This window comes from Magnolia sinica, chromosome 14, assembly GCF_029962835.1.
Source record: "Magnolia sinica isolate HGM2019 chromosome 14, MsV1, whole genome shotgun sequence".
Classification (NCBI taxonomy): domain Eukaryota; kingdom Viridiplantae; phylum Streptophyta; class Magnoliopsida; order Magnoliales; family Magnoliaceae; genus Magnolia; species Magnolia sinica.
The window spans coordinates 4,622,950-4,639,996 of record NC_080586.1 but is presented as its reverse complement, the minus strand read 5'-3'; the positions used below and the strand labels follow the sequence as shown (position 1 = coordinate 4,639,996).

The following is a 17,047-nucleotide window of genomic DNA, read 5'->3' as shown; positions in this document are numbered from 1 at the left end:
GGGTCCCATGCATGATACCCAAACGTATGATTTTGCCTTGGATGCACCAATGTCCTCAAGCACACAAAAACCTTGGTTAGTTGGCATGCTTGTGAGATTTGGCACACGTGCCCACAAGCCTAGTGCTCATGACTATATGATTTTACCCTTGGAATTTGGACCCGTCACTATTATTACTTCTAACAATCGATTTGATAGAGATCAATGAATTGGATGGTTTGGATTACTTGTTCATACTAAGTTTAGATGTATGACCCATGGTTTGGATGCTCCAGGTGTTGTGAAATTTGAGCCATTTCAGATCGTTGGATTGAAAGTTCGTTTGTTTTCAAACTGTTGTGATTTTTAAGGTTGTTAGTGGTTCTCAAATCAATGGACTGTGTTGGATCAATAATCAATCACTTGCACAACGATTGAACCATCTCGAGACAATGTGTAAGGTCACGAGGGAACGACCACTCTATGATATGATGCATACTCCATTTGTGACATGCCCGTTCTCAAGTCCAAGCATACGTGCTGAAACACACAACACGAGTATCTCAACTTCCAAGACTCCAAATAAAAATATTACATGCCTCCACATATATGGTACAAAATTTCTTTTCTCATTTTGGATACAGGACTAAAGAAAAATCACACTTCTCTTTTAAAAACTTTTAACAATGTTTCTGAATATATGATTTTTTCAAAAACTAAATTTCAATGCTAGGACAACCCTTCATAAGTGCCACGAGTTAAGAATGATGAGTCTCCACCATCGTTCCCCTGCCTGCAAAGTTGATGGAGAGAAAAGGCAAACGCTTTCTGGATCATTCTTCTTTTTCGATCTCATACGGCTCTACGAAATCAAATCTTTTGCCATTTGTACGCTTCTTGCTTTTAAAGTTGTGCGAGCGAGAGATTCCGTAGCCTTTTTTCAACTAACTCACCGTTTTTTGGTTTGTTTGAACGAATCAATACAAAATAAAAAAATAAAAAAATCTCCTGCCGTGCCTCATCAAAACCTTTTGAGAACTCATCTTACGTAATATGCACAGAAAATCTGAACCGTTCAGTGGATGATTCATCTCACGAAACCCTAAAGTTCAAAATTCAAACTGATTCAAAAATCAAATGAGCCATATCAAAGCGGCCGGGAATTTCCACCCTTAATTTTCGTTGGGACTCAGTTAAGTTATAAAACAACATGATATTTTACCCAACTCTTCATTCAAGCCAGATGGAGAGCCTGTACGAATTAGATTTAATATACATATTAGGTGAAATGAGTTCTCAGAGGATTTTTCACAGGATCTTTGGAGAACCATATCTTAGCAGTGCTCTTAAGTTACATGGCTCTGGTTCACTCGGACAGTCCACTCGATCAATCAGAACCGTCCATTATAAGTTTGGAATACATTTCATGAGCTGCTATAAAAACATTAATCAGATGATCCAATACTTCCTTGATTTGGCCTTATTTTCTGTAGCATCCCTTCTATTTTCTGTAGCAATTGGCTGTTGTGTTAGGATTTTTTCAAAAAATAAAAATATATACTTATAAAAGAGAATTTTAAAAAAGTGTTGTGACTTTTGATGATTGATGGTGAACATTTATTTGTGAATGGTTGTGCCTCTTGATAATTGAGCATCATTTGAATTTGAAATGATAATGAAAAGATGACATTAATGATAGAGAGATGCCTTTGTTGAAAAGACACCATGAAAAAAAATATCTTTCCATGGAAAAATATCTTAAAGCATTTCTTGTAAATCTATATAAACTCATCTTTGAGTCAATCCAAAATTAACAATGTCAACAATCTCCTCTTCATCTTCTTGTTCTTCTTCATTTTCAATTTAGAAAGTTTTTTAAAAAGTTGTAGTTTTCAAATGATAAATTGCAAACAGTTTTTCAAGCAGTAAATTGCAAACAGTTTTCAAAAGTTAAAATGTAATAGCACATAAGTTATGAGTGTAAGCTCTAAAAGTATGTTTGGGTGTAGTTTTTAAGTTTTACAAGCTGAAGCTTACATTTCTCTGATATTAGAGAAGAGGTTTATTATATCATGGAGGAGTATTTTCTGTAACCCTCTTGCAAATTAATTTAATCACCGATAAAGTGCGAATATCACCTTAAAAATAGTGACATTGTAATGCGCCTTAATCACATATTTAATTGACTAGTTTTTCTATCTTTCGGCCTCAACCCTGATATACTAGTCAAGTCACCAAGTTTTGTGGGCCCCACCATGATGTAATCATGTTGAATCCACACCGTCTCAACACATTGACACACCACTGTTAGGGGTGGTATCGGCAACACCACCTGATCAAATCCTAACGTTAGTGGAAGTCGAGTCTAGATAGAGCTTTGCTAAGCCCAAGCGCGTGGCTCATGCATATAAATAATTTATAGAAGCATTTGCATGCCCAAGTGACCTTCCTGCAAACCAAGAAGTGTGGGCTCCATTGTAATGCCTACCTAAAATCCATTCCGACCATTATGTACATAATGGAGATTTAGCAATAGGGCTACAAAATTACGCAGTTTCATCATTCAGGTGGGCCACACCAAGAGAAACAGTGGGAGAGTAGATCACCTACCCTTTATTTTATGGGGCCCACAATAATATTTATGCACAATCCACTCCGACCATCAGTTGTGTCGTCCATCACTAAACCTAGGGCTCAAAATTTATGCTGAAAATTGATTCAGGTGAACCACACATCAGGTAAAATTAGGAGAGGTACGTACTTTTTACCAGGCCCATCGTGATGTTTATGTAAAACACACTCCAACCATTAGCTACCTCGTAAAAAGTTGTGGGAGTGGATTTCACGCACGCATCATGGTGGGGCCCACCCCAGCACACACTCCTGCACACCGTTCCTTGGTTTTGCTGGAAGGTCTCTAGCCACCTTGCATGCAAAGGGATGCGTCTCTCAAGTAGGCACCACTGTGAAGTGTTTCCGAAATCTACTCCGACCATAAGGTGCATAACAGATATTTTGCCATAGGGCTCAAAAATTAGTCAGATTCGTGATTAAGGTGGGCCACACCAAGAGAGAGTATACAGTGAACGCGTACCTTGATATTTTACAGGGGCCGCTGTGATGTTTACGCACAATCCACTCCAACCATCAGTTACATCATCTATCGTTATGTCCAGAGTCCCAAACTCACGCAGAGCTGTGATTCAGGTAGGCCACATGAAAGGAAACAATTACAAGAGGGACTTTAACCCTTGATTTTTTACAAGGCCTACCTTAATGTTTATGTAAAATCCACTTCAACCAACAGTTGCCCATCTGCGGTTTATGGGCCATACCAAGTGACCAAGTGAAACAAATTCAATGGTGGATGGTGGGTGTCCTTTTTCATCACCCATACACGAATTTATCTAGTTTTTTTAGTACTACAGCTAAAATTCTAACATCTTATGGTCGGAGTGGATTTCACATACACATCACAGTGGGGCCCACCAGACCCGCCGGTTCGTAAGGTGAGACCCAATCTCTTAATGGATCGAAATCGGCTCAGGTCCATCGGGTACCAGCTGGTCCGGGTATCCACGGACAGCCTTATGCACTACATCTACTACTAATTTAGCTGTTTTTTATACTAGTTTGCGTCTTGAAGTAAACCCGACCTGGACGCCGAGTCAAGTTTTTGGGGTTTTTCATATATGGTTTGTACATTTGCAAAGGACTATTATAAAAACCCTTTGAATTGGTTTGAAGGAATACAAGCTGTAATTAAATGTATTAAATCTCATTTCTTTGGAAAAGTGCCCCGATAAGTAAACATACAGATGAAAATCAAGCTAGCAAATAACCAAGAAAAGTTTTTTGTTTTTTATTCTCTTAATCTTCTGCCCTAAAATAGTCATGAATCTAAAAGGAAGTTTTACTCTCATTGCATGTGACCTCTCAAATAGATATTGCAGAAGAGAACATGTCGGAACGTCCGCCAGTCATCCGCTCAGCATTCTCCCCCCGCTCACCTGATGATTATGTAGAGCATTACTGATATTTCAGTAAAACAGTAAAGAGGAAGGAACCGAGCTTCTTAGAACGGCAACATAAAAAATCAGGAATGGAAGTAATTTTGTTAATGAAGGAGGACATGTTTGGGTGTGTTTGTTTTAGGTGGCAGATGGAATCTAATCGGCTTAAATCACTGTTGAGATGAAGATGGGTAGCAGCTGTTTTTTTCTCTTCTTCTTCTTCTTTTTGAAAGATGGGTAGCAGCTGTTCTTAACATCTATTGTGACAGAAAAGGTGGGAGCACGGTACATGGTCACCATGGTGCCACTGCAAATGCAAAAGGCTCCGCTCAAGCCGTATAATGAATCCCAATTTGGTCGTACATCCAAATGGGCCCAAGAGAATATTATGCGATTGAGAATTCTGGATAGATATCAAACAGTTGTTTTTTGAACAGGAGATCAGCAACTCACTTGAACACCTGTCATGCTTCTAGGGAAAATAGCAAAATAGTGATTTGTTTGGATTAAACTGCAATTCATAGAAAGTTCTATGGGAGGCCAGTTCCTCTGTAAGTCCTTGTAGATTTAGTTTATTCTATAAGTTATTTACCCGCCTGTTCATATGAATAGGCACCTGCTCATACATTATTGCATGTGTGAGACCCACTGTGTTGTGTACATGCCATCCAATTCACGCATTAGGTGAGGCCCACCATGATGGGATGCACTAAAAATCAGACCTATCCAATCATTAAGTGGACCGCACCATGGAAAACAATTGACAACCACCCGAAAAACTCCAAATGCACATGGTGGGCTGGATGATGGTTAGATCAGCCTGATTTTCAGGGAGCCAATCTAACAGTGGTGCAACCCTTCTGGACAGGTTCGATGCCACAAACACACCCCAATGGGCCCACTCACAACCATTGTAGAATAAGCTTATTGCACAATGACTTGAGAAGAACCAGCCTCTTTTCTGTGGAACCATTTTGAAGTCGACTCATAGTAAAACGATCAAGGGTATTTTGATGGGTTCAAGAAAGAAGGATATTGTCAACACTGCAAATAGAATCAGATCTCTTCATAAAGAGAAAATCAAGATAGCCTCACCTGTGCGAACTCTTATTACATCCGCAACTGGTATCACTGCACATAACATGAAATCTCATTAGAACTTCCACCTACAATTGGTTGTGTCTAATTCTAAAACAAAGTCAAGAATGGATTCATCCTCCTAAATTCTAATGATTTGTATAGGAACAAAAATTGCAACCTTGATTCCATAGGTTGTGTTTGATTGCACCAAATATCATGATAAAATCATGAAATTTCATGATATTTGGTGCAACCAAATGCATCCGTAACCAGTAAATGTCAAACGAAACAATTTCCTTTCAATTGTTCATTTTAGCAAAGATGCTTCAATGCTCACCCAATCATAGTTGTATAGGACCACAAGCATTTCCATATGATCCAGGGAAATTTGGGAGTCTTGATGCATAGGGGTGTATATAGTTGTCTCCTGAGGGGCACAGTTCATAAGAGTGTGTCTCATAGCTTGTGATCTAGACTGTTGATCAGGTGGGATCCACACCAGAAGGGAGAATGCCCCAAAATCTCGGAGATTAGAAGATCATAACCCATCAATCAGTGTACTGGAAAAAAAAAAGAGGGGCAGCTAAGAGAAGAGGGGGGGAAAACACAACAATAGTCGGGAAAAGAAGATGATTGGATAGCTTCACTTGAAGGGCCAGGATCTTCCTGGGGATCCCCAATCCACAGTGGAACATCTGGATCACTGAACCATGGACCCCACTTGTATATGTGTGCTCATCAGGACCCTACATAAATTTGGATGCAGATCCATTAGTGACACGTTGGTGGCACAAACAATGTGTCTATGTCCATGTCTGCAAACTTGTGAGTACTTCTGAACTTCGTTTTGTATGAATATTCATATACCTATCCATGCTTATGTGAAGATGAGAATATGTGAAGAGAAGAGTACAGAGAAGTTGGCATCTCTCTTACAGAACAACGTCATCCATGCCCTTATTTGATTCCAATTGGGAAGCAGATTCAGTGCTGTATTGACATGGATGATTCCTAGTCATGGATCTCCTTTGCTCATCCTTGTTCTTTTCTTTTTCCTTCATTAAAATTTTAGTTCTCTCAAAAAGATAAGATCATCGCTCCTTATCTCAAGTCTCAACTCCAATCTATTAAAAATATAAGTCTAAGTGGGAAATTTCGAATGTTTCTTTATTTCTGAAAGAAGCCAAGAAAGTTTGCAATCCTTCCCATAGAACAAACACTTCCATGTCATTGGAGCCATCCTCGTTGCAGGACCCCAAAAAAGCCAAAACCTTCCCTTCACCATTTCTCTTTTTTTTTTTTTTTAACACACGCACACACACCACCACACACTCACACGTAGTGGGATTTCACCACCTATGGGTACTCGAACCAGAACTGCCCGGGTTTCTAAGGGAACACCCATCAAAATTAAGCTTCAGATCGCCCATAAGGGTAGCTTCCATCATGTTTTCTCTTTCAAGGAAATAAACCCAAATATCAAAAGAACTTCCCCTTTGGTCTAAAAAATTGGCTGGTTAATAACTAATAACATGGTTCTTAGCTTCAAAGTATTCAAGGAAGCAACTTTATTGTTGGAGATCTAGTTGTTTCTTTCTTTCCATAAGCCCCAGGTGATCATGTAAGGCATCTATTTCCTCATGGAGAGAATATCCTAGAGAACCACCCAAGAATTAAGTCACCAAGTGAGTCACTGAGAACCTAACCACACTAAGAAGGTCGAAGAAAGGATATCAAACTGAAGGAAAAGATGATCCACCGTTTCCGCATTTTGATAACATATGAGACACATTCAGCAGAACCATCTTCCTTTTCTAAAGATTATCCACTGTGAGAACCTTCTTGCAGCCCACCAAGCGAACACCGCCACCTTGAGAGGGGCGTTTTTTACAACAATATTTTTACACAAAAGACTTGGGTTGCCTTCGATACTTTTTGGGTATTGGGGTAGCAAGATCTAAGGTGGGAATTAACTTGTCACCGCAGATGTAATGGATTTACTAGAAGAGACAGGTCTCCTTAGAGTCAAGCCAGCTGAAACTCCCATGGAAACAAATCAGAAGCTGAAGTATAGATCAATGAGAGCTATTCAATGATCCACGGAGGCATCATCACCTTGTTGGAAAACTGATCTATTTGACAATTACTCGAGCAGAATCACGTATCCAGACAATGAAATTAGTCAGTTCATGCAGGCACCTCATATTTCTCATATGGAGTCTGTACTTAGTATTCTGAGATGTTTAAAGGGTGCCTCTAGCTGTGGTATTCTCTGCAAACAAAATGGACATCTCCAGATGGAAGGGTATTCATATGCGGACTGGGTTGGCTCTCCTTCTAACAGGCGGTATACTGCGAGTTGTTGTACTTTTGTAATGGGTAATCTGGTGACTAGGAAAAGTAAGAAGCAAAGTGTGGTTGCATGGTCAAGCACAGAGGCAGAATATAGGGCAATGGCCCACACAACATGTGAACTTATCTGGCTGAAGACATTAACGTGCGAGCTTCGGTCTATGGTTGATATTCCTATGGGATTGTACTCAATAATCAAGTTCTGACTCACATTACGAACAACCCAGTATCCCATGAAAGAAACAAACACTTTGAAGTAGATTGTCACTTCATCAGAAAGAAGGTTGATAATTAGGAAAATATGCATGCCATTTATCAAGTCTCTAAATCAAGTTGTAGATATGTTTACAAAGGCCATAAATTGTGCTCATCTAGATCATTTTTTTATCAAGCTGGCCATTTATGACATATATGCTCTAGCTTGATGAATGTTGACCAAGTCCACATGGGTGGTCGACTGGACCATATTTGTCCCACATATGATTGGGTTTTTTTTTTTTTTTTTGGGGGGGGGGGGGGGGAGCATGTGTTTTAGGTTGAGTTTTGTGCAGAAGAGAAATGCTATTGTAATGACTTTTAATGTGAGGGGTATACATTTAATTTTACCTTCTCAAGTGAAGCCCTATCTTAATAAAATAAAGCGAGAGAGGGGATGTGAGTAGCTTGTTGCATTATTCTCATTCGCTTTTGGTTCTCTCAATTTTTCTCATTTTTACTCCTTTTTTACATGGTTCACAACACTTTTTTTTACTTTTCGATAGGTAAGGTGGGTTTGAACCAGAGACTTCATCAATGAAAACTCAATCCAAAAAGGCTTCCATCAATTTGACGTTGTCATTGTGCATTGCCCATGGGACTTCATAGCACTTTTTCACAATCCAACATCTACACATGGAGCGCATAAATGGAGGGAAGAGAAATGGCCAAGATATCCTCTATGAACCAAATGTCCTTTCAAAACTCCTTCACAAATATTCCTACTCTACATGAGAGATCATTGCTATCCTTAATTGAAACATCCCTAGTTTGCTAATATCCACCCCTTAATCTCTAACCCCAATGTACCACCCCGGAAAACTGATCCCCATCCAGTGCACCATATTTTCTAGTGATAAATCACTCTAGAGAGAGTTTGGTTCCTCCCAAAATCCCCACCACTAATTGCTAGGCTAGTTTCCTTCACAAAAACTTCTCACCCCAATACCCCCCTACCATCTTAGGCAAGGTTCTAAAAAACAGTATCAGGAGGCGTATCAACCTAACCAAAAATAAATAAGATACAAATACGATATGGACGTATTGGGCTCAAATCGGCCAAAACAAAAAAAAAAAAAAGCATTAAGAAAATTCAGTAGAGGGAAAATGAGAATCTCAAGAGTATACCAATTTTGTGTTTGGACATGCATTCAATGGTGTATTGGACCTTTATTTGTTAAGAATGTTGCCTTTCGGGCTGACCTGTTGAAAGCTGAGATGCTAAATCTCCAACCTCTAAATTTTAAATGGTTCTTATAAATTGATATGATAATATGACATCTCAACTATCATCTACATTGGTTCAAGTATAAGCTACTAACTAATAGATTAAAGAGTACCTATTGTAAAGACTGTAGAGACATTACTATCAAGTGGGTGCTATCATGGTTCATGATACCACTGAGCAATTGCAACTTCATGCAGTGCAAAGGTTTACAAATACATACACACCATCATCATCATCATCTGCATCATCATCTAAGCCCAATCCCAATTCCCAAGTAAATGGGGTTAGCTACACAAATCCTGTTCTGCCATTCCACTCTAACAAGGACCATATCCTCAGTTAAATCTACCATTCCACCCTACCAAGGACCATATCCTCAGTTAAATCTGCCATTCCACTCTAACAAGGACCATATCCTCAATTAAAGCATAGGTCATCAAATCTTTTCTCACTACCTCCACAAATGTCCCTTTGGACCTTCCCGTTGCTCTTTTAAAGCCTTTAGCTTGAACCAACTCACTCCGAACCAGCAAAGTTCTTAATCTCCATTGCACATGACCAAACCATCCAAGTCTACTTTCCCTTATCTTATTACTCATTAGTGCTACTCCTAAGTTCCCTTGAATGCAATCACTTCTAATTCTATCCTTCCTCAACTTGTCACTCGTCCATCTCAACATCATCATTTCAGCTATGCTCATCCTATGAGCATGTTTTTCCTTAAATGCCCAACATTTTGTCCCATAAAGCATGGATGGTCTTATATTTCCCCTTGAGGTTTATTTGTATGCAGCAATCACATAAAACACCAATTGCACATCTTCACTTCTTCCACCCAGCTTGAATTCTTTGAGCAACATTCTTCTCAATCTCTCCGCTCTCATGAATTATTGACCCAAGACATTAAAAATGGTCATTTTGGGGTACTTCTTGGTAAGCAATCCTGTTGTTACTAAAATTGCATTTCATATACTTCATTTTAGACTAACTAATTTTAACAGTTTTAGATTCTAAAGCATCCCTCCACAGTTCTAGCTTTGTGTTTACGCCATCCCCCGTCTTGCCAATCAAAACTGTCTTTTTTTTAAGGGTGAATCAAAACTATGTCATCAACAAACAACATACACCATGGGACCTCTTCTTGTAAATGCCTTGTTAACTTGTCCATGACCAATGCAAAGGATGGGCTCAATGTCTACCCCTGATATAAGCCTACGGTAGTTTAAAACTCGACTCTCCACTAGTGATCCTCACATGTGTAACTACTCCCTCATACGTCTCTTTATTCATGTCAATATATCCTTTTGAATCTCCCTTCTTTCCCAACACCCACCAAATTAATTCTCTAGGGACCCTGTTATATGCTTTCTCGAAGTCAATAAAGGCTATGTGAAGATCCTTCTTTCCCTATAATTCTCCAAAACTGTCTGAATAGGAAAACAGCCTCAATGGTTGACCTTCCTGGTCTAAATCCAAACTGTTTTTTCTGATACATTTGTCTCACTCCTCAACCTTCGCTCAAGCACTCTCTCCCAAAGTTTCATAATATGAATCATAAGTTCAAATCCCACAAATACATATATACTTATGTTCACAAAATATAATTACTTAACTACCAAGTACTCATTGGTCATTACCTTGTAAATGTGACATGGATGCTCGAGGGCCATATCTGACTGAAAATTGATATTTTAATCTTTGAACTCTAAATTTAGTGTTAAAGAATTTATGAATTAGAAATTCTTGACTTTTAGTGGTATCTTGTGTTTCAAATTCAGTTCATCAAATCATGCTTAAGTCTTGTATTTGAATATTCTAAATAGGCCTAGATCCAGTTAGAGGTGACTTTCTAGCCTTCCTCTACAATTTAAATGAAATATGTGTGTGTGTGTGTGTGTGTGTGTGTGTGTGTGAAAAAAATGGAGAGTTTTTTTAAAAAAAATTAACTGCAAAAGGGGGCTTCGGTACCTGTATCAGTGATGATGTATTGGCCGGCCAACACAGCCGCCAATTTTTTAACATGGCCATTTCACCTCCACATTGCATACCAGCCACAATCAATACAACCATATCATACTAGATATTTCGAACCATGCTCTTAGGTAAATGAACCTTCCACTACAGGAGATGAAATTTGTGGCCTGATCCTATTCTCTCCCACGGAAAATTCCTTTATATCCACTCAAATTTTTTATGGCCACTGCTGCCAACATTTTGTAGAGAGAGAGAGAGAGAGAGAGAATTCACCACAGGATTCATCATCATTTTTTTTTTGAAAGATGAAACGATATCATTAAAAGGAAAGAAAAAGAAACAGACAAAAGAAGGGCTGCTGAGGAAGCAGACCACAATTACACTCGTAAAAAAGAAAAAGTCGTGGCCAAAAAGATCCTTGACATTGGAGGACCACTCAATCATAAGACGCTTGGCCCTAGTTGCTACAACCCCAGCCAAATTAGAAGAATTCTTGAAGCATCTGCTATTCCTTTCTCCCCAAACCGACTACCAGACTGCAGGAACTGACATCCTCCAAATGATTGTCTTCACCTTTCCTAGTTGTACCTCGTGCCTCGCTTGAAGGAACTGCTTAACTTCGACTGGGAAGCGCCAAGAAAGGTTAAAAGTGAGCATGATCTCTGTCCAGATGGATTGGGCAAGCCGACAGTGAAGCATTAGGTGGTCGACAGTCTCTTCTGCCTGCATGCAGCATAGACAAATATTAGGGAGGACCATCCCTTTCTTCCTCAGGTTGTCTACCGTTAGAATTTTCTTTTTCCCTACCAGCCATCCAAACGCTATGATTTTCGGGGGGGCAGCATATTTCCACAGAAATGAGAGATTAAGCTTAGGATCGGACTGCTGTATGTGTATCTGGTTGTAGAGGGATCGAACAGAGAATAGAGACGATATGTCAGGTTTCCAGAAAATATTATCTTCTGACGAGAGAGAGGGGGATGTTGTGTAGAGACTTTCAAGAAGGCCTGTAAAATCTGGAATCTCCCAATCTTGGAGAGCTCTTCTGCAAATCACATTCCAGACAATTTTTCCACCAACTTCAGTAAAATGATCAGCAACGTAGGATTTTTTAGAAGTAGCGATGCGATAGGAGATGGGGAATCTATTTTTAAGCGTTTGATCTCCAATCTAGATATCTTCCCAGAAACGAATTTTTGTGCCATTGCCAAGCACAAATCCAACATTAGGTAGGCCTTTCCGTATCATTTTCATAATTTCTTTCCAAATATGAGAAACTTTATGAGAAGGCAAATCTTTAACCCACCAACCACCAAAGGATGTACCATACTTGCCTTTGATGATAGAACTCCAGAGACTTTCTTGATCAGCCCCAAGCCGCCAAATCCACTTTCCAAGGAGAGCTTGATTCATAACTTTCAAATCTTTAACTCCCGCTCCCCCGTCCAACAAATGAAGCCAGACCTCAGACTACTTTAGAAGATGAAACTTCTTCCCTACTTCCTTGCCTCGCCATAAAAAATCCCACCTCACTTTATCGATAGACTCTCTGACTGGGGTCGGACATTTGAGGAGAGACATGAAATAAATCGGGAGGTTGGAGAGAGCGGCTTTTATTAGCGTGAGACGGCCACCTAACGAGAGATATCGACTCTTCCATCTCGACAAATACGACTGGACTCTGAAAATCACTTTGTCTCATACGGTTTTTGGGAGTTGACCAATGCATAACAGTAAGCCCACAAAAGAAGACAGTAGCGAGTCGGCGGTGCAGCCAAATAACTGAGCGAGACTTTCGACCACCACTCTTTCCATGTTAATACCAAAAATTTTGGGTTCGGCTATTGAATCCTTTACACCATTCCGCTATCAAGGGCCATACCTTCAGTTTGACCATTGGTCATCTAGTCTTTTCTTACTACTTCCATCCACGTCCTTTTGGGCCTTCCCTTGCCCTTTTAAAGTCTTCAGCTTGTACCAACTCACTCCTAACCGACGTGGTTCTTGGTCTCTGTAGCACATGACCGAACCATCTAAGTCTACAAGATTTATCATAATATATTTAATTAGAGTGATTCCAACACTCAAAAACATGAAGATACCTCCCCTTCAACCAAGAAACTTCCTCTCCATTCTTTCAATGATTGGATAAAAAGCAAAGCTTTCTATGTGTTACCCCCAACGGGGGGCCCAAAATAGGGAAAGGGGAGTTTCCATCTTTTGCATTGCATCCAATCAGCCAACAACTTAGTTTCCTCCCTGTAGGCCACACTTGTCATGGCGCTTTTACCAACATTCGCCTAAGACTAGACCCTGCCTCAAAGAGCCCAAGGATGCCTTGGGGATTTTTTTTTAAACCTGTTCAGGAGAAGCACCACACATGATGAGAGTGTCATTTGCAAATTAAATGTGAGAGATCACCCTTTTCACATTAATAAGCACAAACCCACTAGCAAGAGAAAATCAAACACCCTTCAAATGGACATGTTCAAACTCTCCTTTTTTTCTAAGAGTTAACTGAAATTTTATTAAAGGAGCGCCAAAAGGCAAAAGTATATAGACAAGCACGAGAGAGAGAGAGAGAGAGAGAGAGAGAGAGAGAGAGAGAGAACCCCACCCAATTACATTGGAAAAATACAACCTTTCTCGCCCCTATTACAGCATTCCCACCAAGGTGTTCCGTATGCGTTACGATACGCCCGTAAAGGCCGATACGTATAAGTAACGGCTATGACCGTTACGCGATACGGGGGTGAAAAGGGGCAGTTAGTTTTTTGAAACCGTATCAGCTGTTACGATGGCCATAAGGGCCGTTACAGGACATAACGACCGTTACTCCCATGATGGTCGAAAAACGATCACTTTTTTTTTTCTATTTAAATTCATTTTTCTCCTCTTTTTCACTTTTCTCATTTAAAAACCTCTCCTATAGCATTTTACAACAGATTTCGACCACTCTTACTATAGCTAAGATTAAAATTGTGGATTGAAGTGATTTGAGTGAATAGATTCTCCGAGGGCCTTTTTAAAAATAAAAATAAAAATGTAAAAGCAGTATTTATGCCTCTTTCTGATTTCTAGTTCTAATGCTTGATTGTGATGTATAAGCAGTAGAGACATAATCATATTAAACAATTCACAAGACAGCCCGATACACCACTTTCACCAAAGAGTGGACTGTTACACTACCATAAACATGTTCAAAACAAAAAAAAATGAATACATATTTGAAATATTTACATTATTCTTGATTTTCTAGATATTTTTTTAGAATTTTTTGGGCAAAAGAAAATGTTTAATTGTTACGGGGGTCGTAACGGTCATTAAGCCCCCGTATCGGCCGTTATGGCCGATACCCGTGTTGATAATGGTGGTGACCATTACTGCCACCGTTACCGATACAGAATACCTTGATTCCCACTCCCAAACTCCCAAGCCCTACCTAGCACCCACTCAACACTATGACTAGAATTACCAAAAAACCTGCCGTTTCTCTCTTCCCAGATCACCCAAAGACCCGCCAATAAGCATAGCCACCAAAAAACCATCATATCTTTTTTTAAATTTGAGCACCATGCCACACCAAGAGCATATCACCAATAGACCTTGGCATGACCCAAGATAAAGAGAATCTGGACATAGCAGTGCTCTATAGTTCAAAGGCAAACAGGCAATGAATAAAGAGGTGATTAACTGATTCTGAATCTGCCCCGCACATCAAGCAAACATTGGGTATAATCATTCCCCTTTTTTGCAGATTATCCACTGTTATTATTCTCTGTCCTGGCAAGCCAACAGACAGCTGCAACTTTTGGCGGAGCATCGTAGGATCACCTTGCTTCTAACCTCTAGTGCTCATCAAGTAGCTAGAAGCGAAACCATTCATGAGAAAATAAAAAGAAGTTGTGGAGATGAACTCAGCAACCCACCTATCCATTTGGAGCCAAACCCCACTTTACCAAGAGAAAACGTGAGAAAATCCCGATCCCGACGACTGATAAATAAATAAATAAATAACCATTCCCCATGATCATAAGATTTTCTTGTCTACTTATACAAAGAATACCTGCCTTCCCAGATTTGATTGTTGAGTCGATGCTTTCTTTGGTCACAAGAATTCTGTCCAGAATTTTTCTCTCCTTACAAAGAACTTGGAGAGCTAAAGATACACAGAAAATGAGGGCTCCAGTATACAATGATACGACATCAAATGTTTTGTGTCTAATTAACATGGGACGTCATGTCAAAAGGGTGTGGTAGATATGCATGCCAATCGAACCACCCAAACCATGGGCCTCGTTGAAGATGACGTACAGCCCAAATTTTGACTAATTGAATTGGTGGCAAACAAATGGATGGTTAAAAATAAAATTTTCATTTGTAAGAACTCAATGGGGAAACTCAGACAGTTAAGATCATCAAATCATTGTTATTTTCAACCTATGCTCCATCCACAATTGGGCCCATAGTTTAAACCTTCCAAATGGCCATGCATGTATGCCATTAATATGGTGCATGAGTTGGACGATGCGAATTGTATCCAGCCACAAAGGATAGCACCCAGATCCTTTTTTGTCTTAAAGGACCAAGATAACAATACAGGTTACAACTATTCACAAGAAGTGGGTACAAATCTTACAAAAGATCTTGCCATCGCCGATTTCTCCTGTTCTTGCCTCCTCTATTATTTTGTCAATTACTTCTTCAACCTAAATAACACATGACATTACAGCATGAGCTGTCTTATCAATGAACAAAATATCGTTGTACATATCATAAATCTTCCAAGAGAAATTTAAACATATCAATGTTTTCAAGATATCAGATGTTGTAACCACACAAGTATTTATGCCAGTAAATATGCATCTCTATTCTGAGCATAAGACAAGAATTATCCAACAGTATTTTTAGAGTGTCGCACTGATGACCTGCTGCTCATATTTGTAATTTTAGTTGTTCATAGCATCAGTTTTATCTAGGGTATTTAAACATTTAAGAAGTAGCCATTGCAATTTTCAGAACTACCTAAGGTCATGCTACCTTGGTAACTTCCGGAAAAAGGAAAAAAAAAATGTTATGCCGTACCATGGTGTGGGTATAATTTTCCTCTCTAGCTAGGTTACATAGATTATTTGGAAAATTAGTTTTAGCATATTTAATAAAGAAATTCCTATCCCCAACCAATCCATGGATACATACATGATGAAAGTGAAAATAGCATCTTACTTTTTCTATTAGCCATAACGAAGCATTTTTTGTCAAGCAAAACCATAACTGAAATTTGAAAGTCAATCCACTTTCAGATTTTTTTTATAATTCATACCATAATAAAATTTTATTTAAAAAATAAAATAAAATAAAATCATTGGCTCTACATATACCTGATCCTTGGTCACCACAATCTCCATCTTCACTTTAGCCAAAAACTTGTCTTCGGAAAATTCAGAGCCTAAATCACGAGAAAATGAAAGGAAAGTCGGTAAAGCAACCCACTGCATGCTATACCATAACGAGCTTACTGTGTCAAGTGTCTTTATGCATGTGTGAAACAAGTGCATTGCAGATAAAATTCAGTAGACCAACAGCAAGAAAGATTGAAGTTTATAAAAAATAAATAAATAAAACATACTGAAACAAATATTGGTTCCAAACATGTGAAACAAGTTGGGGGAGACACGAAAGATAAAAGATACAGCATGGCTGTGGTCAACCAATAGTGAAATCTGGTCAACTGTTCGATATCGTTTGTAGGGTTGAAAATGAAGTTCATCGAGGCCATTGAGAGGAGCAGAAGAGACACAATAGGAAGATTTGGGCTCAAAAGCTAGTGTCATCATCCAATGAGTGCAAATAACAGCAGGCTTCAAGGAGACGCAACTTTCTGATTTGTCCATCTATTCATACGCTTTTCTAAAAAATGTTATTATATAGGGAACTAAAATTAACCTCAAAAAATAGTGATGAATATTTGGCAAATGTCTATATTTTGGGGTATTAAAGGGTCATTATGAAATTTTTAATTGATAAGGTTATAAGTTATTAGATTGAGTAAGATTGGTGGTGGAGATTACTTGCAGGGATGACGTTTTAGTATAAAAGTTTCTTTTGAAAATTTGCTGGGGAGCTCGTTGGATTATGTTTTCTTCATCTTTATTTTTTTAAAGAC

General features: G+C 39.0%; 1 protein-coding gene across 1 annotated transcript in view; it reads right to left on the bottom strand.

The window, feature by feature from the left end:
* Positions 1-3,736: 3,736 nt before the first annotated feature.
* The window catches only part of LOC131225113 (nitrogen regulatory protein P-II homolog), a 29,178-nt gene continuing 15,867 nt past the window's right edge, over positions 3,737-17,047 (bottom strand). The window contains exons 5-8 of the mRNA XM_058220542.1: positions 16,263-16,330; positions 15,521-15,590; positions 5,088-5,123; positions 3,737-3,989 (exon numbers count right to left, since the gene is read on the bottom strand). Coding sequence (XP_058076525.1) covers positions 3,916-3,989; positions 5,088-5,123; positions 15,521-15,590; positions 16,263-16,330 — 248 coding nt within the window. The 3' untranslated portion in view covers positions 3,737-3,915. The remainder of the gene's footprint in view (positions 3,990-5,087; positions 5,124-15,520; positions 15,591-16,262; positions 16,331-17,047) is intronic.